Raw genomic sequence first — 15,443 nt, forward strand, 5'->3', positions numbered from 1 at the left:
TTTATGTAGGCACCACGATGTACAATAATTTTAGTTAATGTTTCAGACTTACAGCGTTCCCAGCCCACCCCCACCACCCTCTCAGGACCTGCTGCCATTGGCCATCTGTGCCTCCCTCCCCTTGCTCCTTTATATCCCACGTATGAGAGAGAGCATTTCTATTTTTCTGTCTGATTTCCCTGGCCTTGAAACCCTTTCATTCCTTCCACACAGCGGCGAATTGCGTGATGACGTCTTCTTACAGCCAGGTCACATGCTGTTGTGTCCATGGCCCACTCTTTCTTTACCCACTCTCTCTGGTTGGGCGCTTGGTGCTTTCCAGACCCTGGCCGTCGTGCGGAGCACTGCTGTGCAAACGGGTGTGCGGATATCTCACTGAAATCCCCTTTGGGGGCTCTTGGGATAGATGCCAAGCCTTAGAATCACGGGGAAAGTGGAAACCCAATTCTTATTTTTTGGAGATGCCTCCATACTGTTTTCGATAGATGCTGACCCAGGAGACGCTTTTGTCTAAACATGTCCTTGCTTTGTCTGTGTCCCCATGTAGGACTCAAGCTCAGAGGGTCCGGAAACCACGCTGCTGCAGGGGCCCCCAGGGCCTCCTGCCCCGCTACTCCGAGAGCCAGGCCGAGGGCCAGGAGCAGCTCTTCAGACTGACGGACAACGTGCAGGATGAGTTGTAAGTCGGGCTGTGGGAGACCAGCCTTGGCGCTTCGCCAGGTTCTTTTCTGTCTTGAGCCTGAGACGTTTACGTTCTGCTCGACCCAAGTGACTCTTAGACCTTGGCCAGTGATTCCTGGACCCAAAGGAGTTTGGGGGGGGCTTTGGCATAACTGTGGAGAGCTTTTAACAAGAGCATGCGTTCGTGAGCAGGACCTGAATATGTTTTGTTTTGTTTTCTCAAAAGTGAAAGTCTCTGGTTAGTTCAAGGAGAGAACATGGGTAAAATGTGCTCCATTTGGGGTGGGGGCTGGTGGCACCCTGGCTGGAGTGCGTGCTTTCCGTGTGGGGGAGCCTGGCGCTCAGTCCCTCGCACCGCTGGGAGTGACCCCCAGGCAACATTGAGGTCTCCAAAATGAAAAAGCGGAACAAACAATAAAAAAAGTACTGTGTATTAAGGGGGTTTTCTTCCCGGTTAAGTTTTTCTGCTCAGTCCTTCACTGCAGAGAGCTTGTGAAACAAAATAGTAACCAACTGCAAACAAATGGTACCCGAAAGCTTTTGAGATGTAATTTTCTTAAGATTGTCTTATTCTATGCATGCGGAACCTTGTATACATAGGATGAGATTGGATTTTCAGTGGGTGATTTACTCCTGTCTGGTGTGGTAAAATTAGTCATTGCTATTTTAGGATACGCAGAGACCTCCCTTTTATTTGTTTTGGGGTGACACTGGGCAGTACCGAGGGCAACTCTGTTTGGTGGCGGGATTGGGGGGTCACTGTGCAGTGCCAGGCATCGAGACAGAGCCTGTGTCCCAGCCTGCACAGCGTCTCCGGCCCAGACAGTATGTTGGCATTTCTTCCCCCTGTAATGGGAAGGATGGAGCCAAGTGCTGCCCCTGTCTGCCTGTCACCGCTCTGCAGCTAAGCCTGCATGGGGCGCACGACCAAGAGAGCCGTCAGCCTGACATGTCAGAAGGTGCTAGTAGAGCAAGAAAGGGTGGGCACAGAGGGCGCGGATTGTTCTCGGGTTGGCGTGCCGGAGAGGACAGTTTCAGTGTCTGGCAACAGTATTCACCGGCCTCGTTGCACACTCCTCAGCAGTATTTGGGGTATCAACACTCAAATGCAGGGGCTGGAGAGATAAGTCCCCCAGTCACTCCTGAGCACCTCCAGGTGTGGCCCAGTGACTCCCCCGCCCCCCAGGCCACATTCAGGGCCAAGGGTGTGGCCCCGCAGTGGGGCTTCCGCATGGGTGGGGCCTGTGAGCCCAGCATCCCGTTTGTGTGTTGCTGGTGGCCAGGCAGCTTCTTTCTGCTTGTGTTTTGTGTTCCAGCCCCCAGCGGTGTTACTGGAAGGTTCTTATCAATGGCAGAGTACTGCGTACTTAGCTCAGACTGCTAGAACAAAGTACCATGAACTGAGTGGCTCAAACAGCAAAATATCATGTTGTGGCTGTTCTGGAAGCCGAACAGCCCAAGAACAAGGTCCTCGATTCCAGCCTAGGTGCAGGTCTTCGGGCAGCCGCCTTCATGCTGTGACGTCACAGGGAGAGGAGCAAACCCGATGGTGTCTCTTAGAAGGATTCTGATCCTGCAGGGTCAGGGCCTCGCTCCTGTGACTCCACTTACCTTACTAACGCCTTCCTTCAGAGCCTCATGGGGGTGAGAGCTTCAGCTTAGGACTTGGGGGCAAAAGCGGGGAGGGTGCAGTTCAGTCCTGGACTGGGTCCATTCATGACTCAATCCTGCTGGTTTAGGCCCTGCTCACCTCCAACACCCTGTCACCCCTGCAGTTTTTCTCCAGCAGGGCCTGGCAACCCTGCTATGGTGAGGGCTCTGGCCACAGCTCCCCGGCGCCATCACAGGGGACTCTTGGTCTTTGGCTGCTATCCAGGGAGCCAGAGCAAACCTGCGCACCGGCTTCTGAAAGGCTGCTGGGGAGAGGAGGGGGCACCTTTGTCCCTCTTGCCCAAGAGTCAGCTCCAGACCAGAGCCCCGCACTCCGTAAGGACAGGTGGGAGGAACACTTCAGGTTCTCCTGCATGTGCTCAGTTTCCATCTTTGGGGTGGGGGGCTTCGGGTCAAAGGTCAACATGAGGAATCGCCCTTCCCTGAGCTTCTGATTCCCTCCCCGGTTCATCATGCTGCTTCAGGTGGAAGCCATTCAGTCCTCGGCAGCTCGCTCCCAGTGAGGGCGACACGTTGAGAACAGCCAGCGGAAGCTGCAAAAGCTGCAAGTGAAGTCAGTGAAGACTGAATTCCAGGAAACGCCTGAAGTTCCTCTGCAGGAGGGACCGAGACTGGCATGAGTGAGTCTCCACTGTGGAGACGAGGCCACGTGTCTCTCCAGTGTCTGGGCTCCATCTTGCCCGGTGTTCAGGGAATCCGCCGGTCCCTGGGGGATCCAGGGCTGTCTGTCAGGCTGAGTCTCCACAGGGACATTAGAGTCATCGGAATCATCACTTTGCAGGAAAGGGGCTTTCAGGTAGAGCGCTAGAGTATCAAGTGATTCCTCTGACTCTTGTCCCCGACCCCTAATTCAAAACATGCCTAACGCCCTAATTATTTGCATATTTTTCTTCAGAGTTAACCCCTTAAAAGGGTCTTTAATACCTTGCTCTACTGTTCTAACTAAATGTTTCCACATTTTTTTCCAGTCACACTAACTGTTTCACTTCTGGAAAATATTGTGTAATTACTTCCCGATGTCTTGAAAACCCCACAAAGTCCCCAGTGCCGGGGTGCCTTCAACTTGATTCTCCCAGATCCTGTTTCATTTTTAAGATTTTATTTAATTCATTAGGGTTAAAAAGATAGTTCCTGACATAGGATTTAAGGTCCTGCCAGCTGAAAAGGCTTCAGTTTCAAATGAATTTTCTTTTTTCTGGTATGTGATGGAATTAGCACAGCCTTTCATTCTTCTCCGCTCCAGTTATGAAATAGGATCCCGGGTTAAGATGATGTTCAAGTACAATGAACTCTGATGAAGTTAGATTTTCTTTATAGTAAGTGTCTGATCTGTTACTAGGAAGCTCATTTAAGACAAACAAACAGTAATAAGGTGCTCGTTGCTCACGGGCCGACCGCACACGGGTATCGGAGCACTAGTGTGGCGCTCACCCTCTCGGAGACAGTGTCTGTACGGAAGCTGCTCTCCTGGCTGTTCCTGGGGTTTCTTTGCCAGTTCATTGGAGTTCTGAACCGTTTCTACAATGTCTTTGGTACTTCGGTGAAGCAGCTCCTGGTGCCATGCCTTGGTGTCAGTTGTATTTTTGGTGAATAGATGTCAGCGTGACTGGCTTTGTCACTGGAGTGACTGACTTGCGGTACTTGGAAGCATTCTTCTCAGGCAGGGAGCACTCTGAACCCAAGGTAGTGACACTCCCAATCAAATTAGAAATGGGAGCAACCTCATCACTAATCATCAGGGAGATGCAGATCAAAACATTGAGATACCATCTCACACCACAGAGACTGGCACACATCCAAGAGAACAAAAGAGATCGGTGTTGGCGAGGATGTGGGGAGAAAGGGACTCTCCTTCACTGCTGGTGGGAATGCCGACTGGTTCAGCCCTTTTGGAAAGCAGTATAGACGCTTCTCAAAAAATGAGAAATTGAGCTCCAACTTGACCCAGCAATACTGCTTCTGGGAATATGTCCCGGAGATGCAAAATAGTATAGTAGAAATGACATCTGCACTTCCATGTTCAGGAATAAGATCATTGGTTTCCCTTTTTTTGCTGTTTGTTTAGAGGCCACGCCCAGGGTTTTCAGGGTTTACTCCTGGCTCTGCACTCAGGAATCTCTCCTAGTGGGCTTGAAGGGACCATATGGGATGCTTGGGATCAAACCCAGGCCTGCCACATGCAAGACAAGCATCCTGCCGCTGTACTATCGCTCCAGCCCCAACTTCCTTCTTCTAAGTGCCAAAAGCCTGCTACTCATGAAGTTCTTACATTCACAGATACACCACAAAGTCCGCATCTTGGGTAGATTGTCCAGCTGCTCTGGTAAAAGGTTGGCCAAAGTTTCAAGAACTTAAATCAAGAAATCTGAACAAATTATGTAGCTTAGCTTCAGGGTAAAATATATCCAACGTCCAAAGCTGCTTATGCCCTGGAAATTCCACGAGCTGTGAATTTGTGGCATTTCCTACCTAACATTTAAGTGTATTAGGCCTCGTGTTAGGTCCCGCTCTAAGCAGTCCGCTCTGTCCTTGAAAACAGCTCAGCAGCAGGGCCGACAGCGGCCCCCAGTGCGATACTGAGCACCCAGGTGTGCCGTGTGTACATGGGACCAGGGAACTGTTTCTGCCAGGGCATCTCCGACCTGACCCTTCAAGACCTGGGGAATGTGCCAAGGAGAGAAGACAGAACAGCAAGAATGCAGAGGGGAGTCCTTTGGGGGGCAGGCAGTGGGGAGGAGGGAGAACACAGGAGTGGAAAAGTGGGCCACAAGGTCATACACTGAGAGCCACACCGGGTTGGCCGAGGGCAGTTTGAAGGAACCTCTGTTGCACGGGACACCTTTAGCATGGAACCTAGGTAGGCCAGAGAGAGCCTAGAGGAACAGCAGAGGCGTTACCTGCGGGGTCCCTGGCTTCCATTCCCAGCACCACATGGTCCCCCAGCACTGCCAGAAGCACCTCCGAGCACTGCTGAGTGTGCCCCCAAACAAACCCACAGAGTCACATTGATAGCAGCAAGAATCTGGCGGCCGGATCCAGCAGGATGCGCTGGAGAAGGACTGAGGTTTGATTTTGGAGCCATACCTGGTGATGCTCAGGTGTTACTCTGGCTCTGTGCTCAGGAATCACTCCTGGCTTGGGAGACTGTATGGGATGCCAGGGATCGAACCCAGGTTGGCTGTGTGCAAGGCAAGCGCCCTCCCCACTGTACTGTTGCTCTGGCCCAATGGACTGAAGTTTGGGCCCGAGCCAGGGGGCCTGAGGAGAACCCACTGGCTATTCAGTGGGATGGAGAGGCCCTGCGTGATGCAGGCCAGAGAACACCAGAGGAGCTCCCGGCACAGCTCCACTGAGAAAGGGCCAGGTGTCTGGGCCCGTGGGGCACAGGCTGGCCAAGATACGGGTATCACACTGAGGATGAATTTGGAGGGACCCCCAGAGAGCCCAGCCCATGCTAGGAGCACTCTCGGAATGAGGCACCTCATGGGGTTTGAGAGATAGCACAGCGGGTAGGGCTTTGCCTTGCACGGGACCGACCTGGGTTCAATTCCCAGCATCCCAAATGGTCCCCTGAGCACCGCCAGGAGTAATTCCTGAGTATGTGAACCAGGAGTAACCCCTGAGCATCACCGGTGTGACCCAAAAAGAAAGAAAAAATGAGGCACCTTGTATCTCCCTCGATTGTGAAATGACTCGAGCAGGCATGCTCTGGAACCTCAGGACAGGACAGGAGTGGCAACAGACCAGACCACAGGGCAGGTGGACATAGCAGAGGCCACATGATGTTTTAGGGGGACGCCCAGCACTGAGGATGGGATACAGGGTCTAGCCAGCATGGGACAGGGCCAGTGGCGTCTTAGCTGCCAAGAGGGAAAGCTGGACCTTGGGGGCAGTGCCCTGAGTGATGCCAGCACTAGTGGTCACTTGTCGGTCAGGGTGATTATTGGTGGTGACGGCCGTGGGCATGGCGGGCCTGCCCCGTGGAGAAGGTGCCGGCCCTTCAGAACCAGCCCTGACCGGCTCCTGAGGCAGGGAGTCCTTCTCTTCCCAGAAGAGAGCTATAAGTACAGCATGTAACTGGCCCCTGGTTGGCGAAGGCCGCCCTGGCATCTTGGCGGCCTGCAGCGTGTGCCTGGGCGCTGGCCGCGTCTGGCTGTCCCTGCTGGGACAGAGGTCTCAGTGCTGTGTCCCTGGCCTCATTTTTCTCTTCATGCCTCCTGCTAAGTAGAACCAACTAGAAGGATAGACAAGGCCAGCCTGAGCCTGTCGGCTCTCCCCATGTCACCGTGAGCCTCCCAGCGTCCCCGCCATGGCTGAGCGGTGGCATCCAGGTGCCGAGGGGCCTGACGCCTCTGGCCTGTGGGAGCCTGTGGAGAGAGCGTCCTGCTGGCAGACGCCCAGTGACTCGGGGAGGTCCCAGGTCATGGTGCAGGGGCCCCCTTTTGGCGGTGTGGGTGGTGCTGGGGGCTGAGCCGGGCCTCCGCCCTGAGCCTGCAGTAGGGAGCCCGCACCGGAGCTGGGGAGCAGAGGAATCGAGCAGCCCCTGAGAGCCGGCGTCACAGCAGTGGCCCCGAGTCTGGAGCTTTTCAGCCCTCCAGGGGCCCTTCCTGATGGCTTCTTCCATGCTTCTTGTCTCAGGGCAACCCCGTGACGCCCAGGCCCTCCTCGGCCAGGACTGGGGGGTGCTGGGGAGGCACCAGGGGGACGGGAGAGGCAGATGTTGGCAGAGGCCCTTTGGGAGTTGCTATGTGACCTGGGTAGGGGACCCCAACACTCCTCTGTGCCCACCGTCTCCCTGTTCCTCCTCCCCACGCCTTCCCCACGCGCCCAGCCTTGGGCCTGAAGAGACTCGGGTGTTTTCCTAACCCCAGCCACCCAGTTCCTACTTGCACTTCCTCTGCCCCCCAGACTCCCAGACTGGGGCTGCCTGTGCCCGCCGGGCCCTGCCCGCTGGGAGCTTGCCCCCCCCCCTCGCAGGGGCTGCCCCAGAGTCCTGCCCAACCGAGGAGCAGGCCACAGAGAACACTGGCTTGTCCCGGCGGGGGTGGGGGAGCACAGGACGGCTGCGCGCCAACAGTGACCCTCGGTGGCTTTTGCATGCACAGTCCGGCTCTCCCCCCCTGGAGTGTCAGCCTGGAGCCTTCTTGACCCGCGTGCGGCCAGTCTCGGGGCTGGCCCAGCGACCTTGCCTGCCCTGAGCTCCCCACCCACCCCCCCTTGCCGGGCGGCGCCCCTGGGGAGCCCCTCAGGCGCACGTTCTGGGGTTGGCAGCCTGCTGGCCTGAAGCAGCCACCCTGCTGTTAGTCACGTTGCAGGGATTGAGTCAGCGGCAGGAACTAGGCGGGTCTGGGCCCATGGGGGTGGCCCCCTCGGGGTGGCTGCTCAGGGACGTCTGGTGGGGTGTTGGCGGCGCCCCCAGAGCACCGCTCCAGAGGACACGCAGGGGTGGGGGCGGAGTTGTTCCTGGGGAGCCATGGTGGAGACAGTGTCTGCTGGGGGGGCGTTGTGGGGACAGAGAGGAGGTGTGGGCTGGTGGCAGCGAGCAGCGCCCCCTGGCACCACCTGTTGCGGCGGAGGACCCAGGGCGTGGACGGACCCTGACAGCCCGGCCCAAGAGGTGTCGTTCCTCTGTCAGGAGCGAGCTGGAGGCTGCTGGGCTCATGTTTCTCTCCCTGCGCACCCCCTAGAAGAGGTGCAGGGGTGCTCCGGGGGCCCAGACCCTCAGAAGGAGATGCCGAGGGGCCAAGGGGAGGGAGGGCACCCTGGGACGACTGGGTGTTCTGGAAAGGCCCTCCAGCCTCCCTGAGGTGACCCGAGCCGAGGGTGACAGGCAGAGAAGTCACTGGGGCACTGTGGGGGGCAGGGAGCAGCTCTCCAAGCTGGGCTGCCCTGGGAATGGGGCACATCCCGCACCCCTGGGTGCCTCTCCCCCTCCCTCACAGGACAGCTGTGACTTCCTGCTCCTGCCTTGCGCTCTGGCACCCCCGCAGCTCCCCTGTGAGGTGGTCTCTGGGGCGGCTGCCGTCCAGGCCAGGGGGAGCAGAGGCCCCGCGGGGTGTGGCTCGGGGTCCCATCCTGTGTCCCCCCTGTCCGCAGCTTCCTCGCCGTGGAGAACACCGACAGCTACTGCGTGCTCATCTCCTCCAAGGCCGTCTACTTCCTGAAGAGTGGGGACTACGTGGACCGGGAGGCCATCTTCCTCGAGGTCAAGTATGACGACCTCTACCACTGCCTGGTCTCCAAAGACCATGGGAAGGTGTACGTGCAGGTGACCAAGAAGGCAGGGAACACCAGCAGCGGGGTGGCCATCCCCGGCCCTTCCCATCAGAAACCTATGGTGAGTGCCAGCCCTGTCTGTCACCGTGAGTGACCCAGGCCCGCGTGCGAGGCCTGCCCTGTGCAGGCAAGGTGTGGGTTGGGGTGTCCCATCGGTTCGTCGTGGGCACCTGCCGTGGCTCCTGGGATTTGATCCCTCACTTGTCTCTAGCGTGCACGACCCCCTGCCTCCACAGGGCGAAAGCGGCATCAGTGTTTCTGTCTACTTTGCCTCTGGGTACCTCAGGGTCCCTGGGGCCACAGAGACTGGGCGGCGGGGAATGCCCTTGCCTGGCATTCAGCCGACCTGGGTTCGATCCCTAGCACCACATATGGTCCCCTGAAAACCCGCTGGGTGTGGCCCAGACAAAAAAAGTAGAGAGAAGAATCAGGGTCTGTTATCCCACATCTGCGCACACGCATTTGTATATTTCACAGTGGTCCTCTCGTAGTCAGCGTGCCGAGGCGTACCTGTGCCAGCTGGTCCAGGCTTCCTGACTGCCACGTGATGCCCCACCCCCGGCCAGGGGCCCAGTGTCACAGGGGAGACCCGCCCCTCTCCCCACGGTGCAGCGCCCAACTCCCTGGTCCATCTGCTTTGCCTGAGGGGCCCAGCGGGAGCTCTGGGCTGGCAGTGTTTGTCCTCCCCGCCCCCCACGCCCTGGGCTGCCGGCATGTCCAAGGCTGCTTTGGAGACTGTCGGTGGTTCAGAATGGCCTTATCTGGCCTCCTGCAGACCAGGACAGTCAGAAATAGCCGCAGCCCTGCCCAGCTCCTCTCCCCAGGAATCTCTGGCCTTCTCCCTCCTCAGGAATGCACTGGGCTGGGATTTGGCCTGTGCAGGCTCCCCCGGGGTCCTTGGCTGCAGTGGGGGCTGGTAGATTACCAGCGGTCACTCCCAGATGAGTGACTGTTACGAGGCCCCTGTCCTGGTGGAGCCTCGCCAGGGCCCCTCGCCCCTTTCCAGGCACGCGAGGGCTTCCCGACAGGAGTGACCCTGGGCGCCTGCGGCAGAGGTGTGGGCAGCCCTGGGTCCTGGCTCTGAGTCTGTCCTCAGCGCCGCTCCACTCCTGTCACTGAGCTCCGAGTATGGATGAGTTGAGGCGCGAGTGTCCCCCAGGGAATGTGTTAGTGGTGGAGGTCGGCGTCGGCCCTCACACTGACATGAACCAGGAGTGGGGGGCGAGTGCTGGGCCGGGCACTGCCAGGAAATGCCTTTCGCCTGTGCCCTTACTCCCGTCTGATGTCGCCACCTGCTCTGCGCTTCAGGTTCACGTGAAATCAGAGGTCCTCGCGGTCAAGTTGTCGCAAGAAATCAACTACGCCAAGAGCCTTTACTATGAGCAGCAGCTTATGCTAAGACTCAGCGAGAACCAAGAGCAGCTGGAGCTGGACTCCTGAGAACGCGCAGCCGCTGGGGACAGACGCCCCCAGACACCAGCCCCCAGCCAGGCAGGACGGAGACCCAGTGCTCGGCACCAGCTAGAGGCAGGACAGGAGCCAGGTTTGGGGCCGATGCCGAGGAAGGGGGGAGAGTGAGTGCCGGGGCGGGGCGTGCACGGGAAACCACATTCACCTGTGAGGCAGCGAGGTGGGGGCTCCACTGGATTATGGGGAAGTAAATTTCGGAAGGTTTTGGCTGAATAACGTAAAGAGAAGTGTTTACCGAGATGAGGCTAATCCCAGAGTGCCCTGTATTTTGTCAACATGTATATATGTACAACTGTGTGTTTGTAAATATATAGCAGTGTTTCGGGACAGGGCCTGTGATGTGTAAAGTCATATAAAATTATATTGGATCTTCGATTGCACTAAGCTTACGTGTGTGACGCAGGACGTTCCCAAAGGTGAAGACTGTGTTAGTCTGGGAGCTGCGGGCCTGGCAGCAGAGTGGCCAGGGCTTCAGAGGTCGGTGGCCACAGGGGGCCTGGCAGCCTGGTGCCCGGGCCAGAGCTGGCCCTGGAGAGATGTGGGAGGGAGCCGAGGCCCAGCTTCACAGCGTCTCACCCACACTAAAGCTGTTCTTGGGTCATCACAAGGTTCTTTTTTTTTTTTTTTTAATCCATTTGGCTTTCTCCTGACTAGTCTTGCCAAACCCCAGGGTAAAATTGTGTTTTGTTCATACAATCACTCTCTCTCTCTCTCTCAATACACACACACACACACACACACACACACACACACACACACACACACACACACACACACACACACACACACACCTTTTTCTTGGGTTATCATGGAGGAACATCAGTTTTAAATATTAAAATCTCTGTTGGTTTCAAAGGGGAAAAGATTCTGCAAAACTGTTTAACTTTTACTGTGTGTGTGTGTGTGTGTGTGCGCGCGCGCGCGCGCACCTGAGGCAGCAAAGGTAGTTTTCGGTCTGACCTGCACGAAGGAGAAGACTGCGCACTGTGCTTCCTAATGCCCCAGGCAGACCCTGACCCCGCAGTCTGGGAACACTGGGATGGGACAGAAATGCCAGCTGAGTCATAAAGAGCAGTTTTTGTCCAGTTCCCTGGAACGCCGTTTGAATCCCAGTCTGAGGCCTGGAGCCTGCAGCATCCCCTGGGGCTATTCCATGCCCGCTTTTCTGCAAGGATTGAAGTGGCTGAGTGAGGGGGCATTCTTGTGCCCTTGCCCAAGAATGAGGGGCTGGCTTTGTGGTTTTAAACTCTTGTTCTTAAGGGCCAAAGCAAATAGTGTGGCGGGTAGGGCACTTGCCTTGCACGTGGCTGGCTCAGGTTTGATGCCCAGAGCCCTTTCTGGTTCCCTAAACCCGCCAGGAGTGATCCCTGAGCGCAAAGCCAAGAGTAAGCTCTGAGCACTGCTGGGTGTGACCCAAAAACAAATAAATTATTTTCATAAAGTGGATCGATTTCTGCAGCCCTGTCCCCAGTCCCTGAAACCTGTACATCAGTGGGTATATAGAAGGTTTTGGAGTTTATAACCCTCACCTCAGTCCTTCCAAGATACAGATACAGCTTATGTAGCTCCCTCTCCCTCCCTTGTGCGTGTATGTGAGAGAGAGAGAGAGAGAGAGAGAGGAGAGAGAGTGCGTGAGCGTAAGAGCGAGCACTTTAGCACCATATGTAGGTGCTTGCAGTGACGTGTTTGCAAAAGCCAACCCCCACTCCATGGCTGTGTGGCCTCACGGAGCTCTCCTGGGTTCGTGGGTTGCATAACTGAAACTTGATTTTTGAAGCGGGCTGCAGGCCACGTGGCCATCCCATGTGACACCAGCAGGACTGCCATGCGGCGCCCCCCACAGCCAGGGGCCCCTTCTCGGCTACCCACAAGTTGAATTTGTGGTGTTGGTCCTCAGCAGCCCCTGCCTGAGGCCCCGCACCCCAAAAGGGGGAGGCTGCGCTGGCATGGCTGGTGTGGGCCCCGCCCCGGCAGCAGGCTCGGGCTGTAGCAGGGCAGGTGCGTGTGGGGCTCCCGTGCCCTCGCCACTCCTCCTGCTCCAGCCAGTGCCCAAGAAGCTGGTGGCGTCTGCCAGGGGAACCTTAGATCTTAGCAGAAGCAGATGTGAAAGTGGGGTTCAGAGACCATATCGTCTCCAGCTCTGCCCTGCCCTCGCCCCCTGCGCCAAGCACCGGGGTTCTTGGCTGGCAGAAGCAGCTACTGGCTCTGGGTCCCGCCAGTGCTGTCTGTGACATCAGGGTGATTTCTCCTGCTAGTTATGCCACCTCCAGTCCAAAGTTCATCTCCTCCCCAGGGAGTGAAATAAATCGAATAAGGAGAAATCCAGTAAGGAGCCCTCAGAAACCGTCCCGACTCCCCCTCCCGGCACAGCCAGCCAGCTCGTGCCACCACCTAACTGTAGCCACTAGCCTAGGCACTGGACGGTGCACCAGGGCTCAGGATTTGCCCACTCTGGCACCACACTAGGGTCCAGGAGGCCCCTTGTCCAGCCCGCAGCACCTTCCCGCTGCTGGGACCCGCCTCGAGGTGCCCGGGTCTGGGCCACTGGGTCCTTAAGCACCGTCTGCACCTCCAAATACCATAGAGGCTGCTCGGTCAAAATCCAAAAGCAAAAGATCTGGTTCTCTGGCGTGTAAACACGATTGCAATCACCAATCTGTTAAAACTCTAATCTGTTTCTCACATCAGAGTTGTTATTTTTCTTCCTGTGGAATAAAATGCTTTGTTGACTTCCCAGACATAATGTTTTCTTCTGGTTTCTTGGATGTTCCATAGATTCTAGAACCATCGCCAGCCAGTGACAAACGCCAAGCCTGTTTCAACACCCACGGAGCCCGGCGAGGCCTCCTCTGCCCTTAGTGCAGAAGTTCATGGCCAGGTTCCACCCTGTGCTCCACTCACATGCCGACCTGGCCCCGCAGGGGAGGGCTCTCGGCTTTACCGAGTCAGGGGACCCTGAATGGGCTTGGCGATCAATTTGGACGTGTAGAATTCAGGATCTCTGTAACCCCCAGTACTGAAGGATGTCCAGGACGGGTGTGGAGTTCAGACACACACTTGAGAGCCATCAGCACACGCATGGCTGCTGGAGCCCGGATGGAACGGCCAGAGGTGTGAGCTCGGGAGGGAAGCAAAGAGGTTCCCAAACAGGGATGCTGCTCTTTCTAAGATGACCTCTAGAGAGATGGATTCAAGAGGAAACTAGAAAGAGATCAGAGGCCAGAAATCTGGCCCCCGTCTGGAGTGATGTGGCCGGGAAGGGAAGGAGAAGCATAGAGAGGAGCTAGATAACTAGGCGAAGGAGACAGGAGTGATGGGGCTTGGTAGGAGAGGGGGTGTTAAGTGGCCACAGAGGGTAATGGCAAAGTTGGCCAGCCAGTGAGTTCAGCAAAAGTGCCAAGAGGGCCCTTGAGGCTGCTGGTCGCAGACACACGCAGGCCCCAGCTGCCTTGGTGGCTGTGCACATGGAACAGGCTTTACTCAAGACATGTCATCCCCGGGGCCAGGTCCATAGTCCAGCAGGGAGAGCACTGGCTCTGCACGTGGCCAGCCCAGGTTCCATCCTCGGCATCCCATATGGTCCCCCGAGCACTGCCAGGAGGGATCACTGAGCTCAGATCCGGAAGTCTGGAACACCACCACCAGATGTGACCCAGGAACCAAGACAGAAATCAAAGAAATGTCAGGCCTTCCCTCTCCCCATCGCCCTTGCCCACCTGCACAGTCAAACAGAAGCACAGCGCAGGAGAAGGGAGGGGACCGCGCTGTCAGAGCATCGTCCGTAAAAGCCCTGCCCCTGGTGAGTGGTGGAGACGCTGGAAGGTGGACTGACTCCCTCAAGCTAGGAAAGACTGGAGGCTTCCAGCCAGGGGCATGCACAGGACAAACACTACTATAGCTCTGACCCCCAACTTTTTTTTTTTAATGGGATAGTTATACAGTAATCAATTTCCTGATTCCAAACCCCATAGTCCCCAGAATAGACCCCATTTGGTCCTAATTCGTTCAGTGGTTGTCTCTTGATCTGTTTCTGGTTTTTGTTTACCATTTGTTGTCTTTGCATCTTGAAAGTTGGAGGGAGACCAGTGCAATAGCACAGCAGGGAGGACTTTTGCCTTACACGCGGCCAACCTGGGTTCTAGCCTCAGCATCCCATATGGTCCCCCGAGCACCCCCAGGAGTAATTCCTGAGTGCAGAGCCAAGAATAACCCCTGAGGATCTCTAGGCATGACCCAAAAATACTCCCCCCCCAAAAAAAAAAAAAGTCGGGGAGCTCTGGGGCCAAAAGGGGCTGAAGCACTTGCCTTGCACACTCCCAGTCTCTTCCATCCGCATGGGCTCCCGGCATCTCAGAGGACCCCCGCCGGGAATGTTCTCTGAGTTCAGAGCCAGGAGTGAGCCCTGAGCATAGTCGGCTGTGGCCTGACCCCCTCCCCCAAAGCCCGGAGCATTCTTTAGTCCAGATTTTTCACCGAAACCCCTGCTGTCTTCTTCAAATGGATTCTCGGGGGCTGTGGGTCGGGGGCTCCTCTCTAGCTTACAACAGGTAAATGATTTTTTAATTCCCTGTTCCTACTAATTTATTTGTGGTGCCGGGGACCAACCGCAGGACCTCACACGCTGAGCTAGCCCAGCCCTTCCAGTTCTGATGTGCTGAAGTCAGATGAAAGGAGGCCGCTGCCCTTTGAGGTTCCAGGACCTTCCTCAGTGACTCCCTTTAGTCATCTCCCTCTGTGCCCTCTGCTCGTGGGATATTCAGTCTTTCTGTGTCTTCCTGGGTCCATTTTAATAGTGGATTTGACCTTAAAAACTTACAGTACTCATTGGTTGTCATACATTTGCATATTTTCAGGTGATTTTTAAAAAAAATATACTAATGTCTGGGTTTGGGGGCTACTCAGAGGTGGAAACGAGGTGTTCCACGTGGAAAGCCTGCCCTGCCCTTTGGGCCACCTCCCCAGCCGCTCAGAATGACATCAATACTTCGACAGAATCTGGTTATTTCCCCTCGCTCAGTCATCAACTTGCGTTTTTCATACCTCCCCCCCCCCCAATAGCTAATTTTCTACCATTATTTACTTACTGGTTTGGGGGTCACACCGAGTGGTGCGCGGGGCTTACCCCTAGCTCTGCTGCACTCAGGAGTGGGGGGGCTCATATATGATATGAGGGGATCCAACCCAGGTCAGCCGTGAGCCATGCGCAAGGCACACGCCCCGGCACCCGTGCCCATCTCAGAACTCATTCCGAAGGACGCTGTACTTTTGAACAATCAGTTTGAGATTTGCCTTTGCTTCTTTTTCCCTTAGTCCTTTGATCACCTTTTTAACCTTCTATGGCCCAC

The 15,443-nt window shown here is 56.2% G+C and overlaps 1 protein-coding gene across 3 annotated transcripts in view; it reads left to right on the forward strand.

The window, feature by feature from the left end:
• VPS13D (vacuolar protein sorting 13 homolog D) overlaps positions 1-12,835 on the forward strand; it is a 265,713-nt gene extending 252,878 nt beyond the window's left edge. For all 3 annotated transcript variants that reach the window (XM_055137626.1, XM_055137627.1, XM_055137628.1), the window contains 3 exons: positions 548-679; positions 8,449-8,689; positions 9,937-12,835. In XM_055137626.1, coding sequence (XP_054993601.1) covers positions 548-679; positions 8,449-8,689; positions 9,937-10,068 — 505 coding nt within the window. In that variant the 3' untranslated portion in view covers positions 10,069-12,835. The remainder of the gene's footprint in view (positions 1-547; positions 680-8,448; positions 8,690-9,936) is intronic.
• Positions 12,836-15,443: the final 2,608 nt, after the last annotated feature.

The sequence above is a fragment of the Sorex araneus genome, chromosome 5, assembly GCF_027595985.1.
Source record: "Sorex araneus isolate mSorAra2 chromosome 5, mSorAra2.pri, whole genome shotgun sequence".
NCBI lineage: Eukaryota > Metazoa > Chordata > Mammalia > Eulipotyphla > Soricidae > Sorex > Sorex araneus.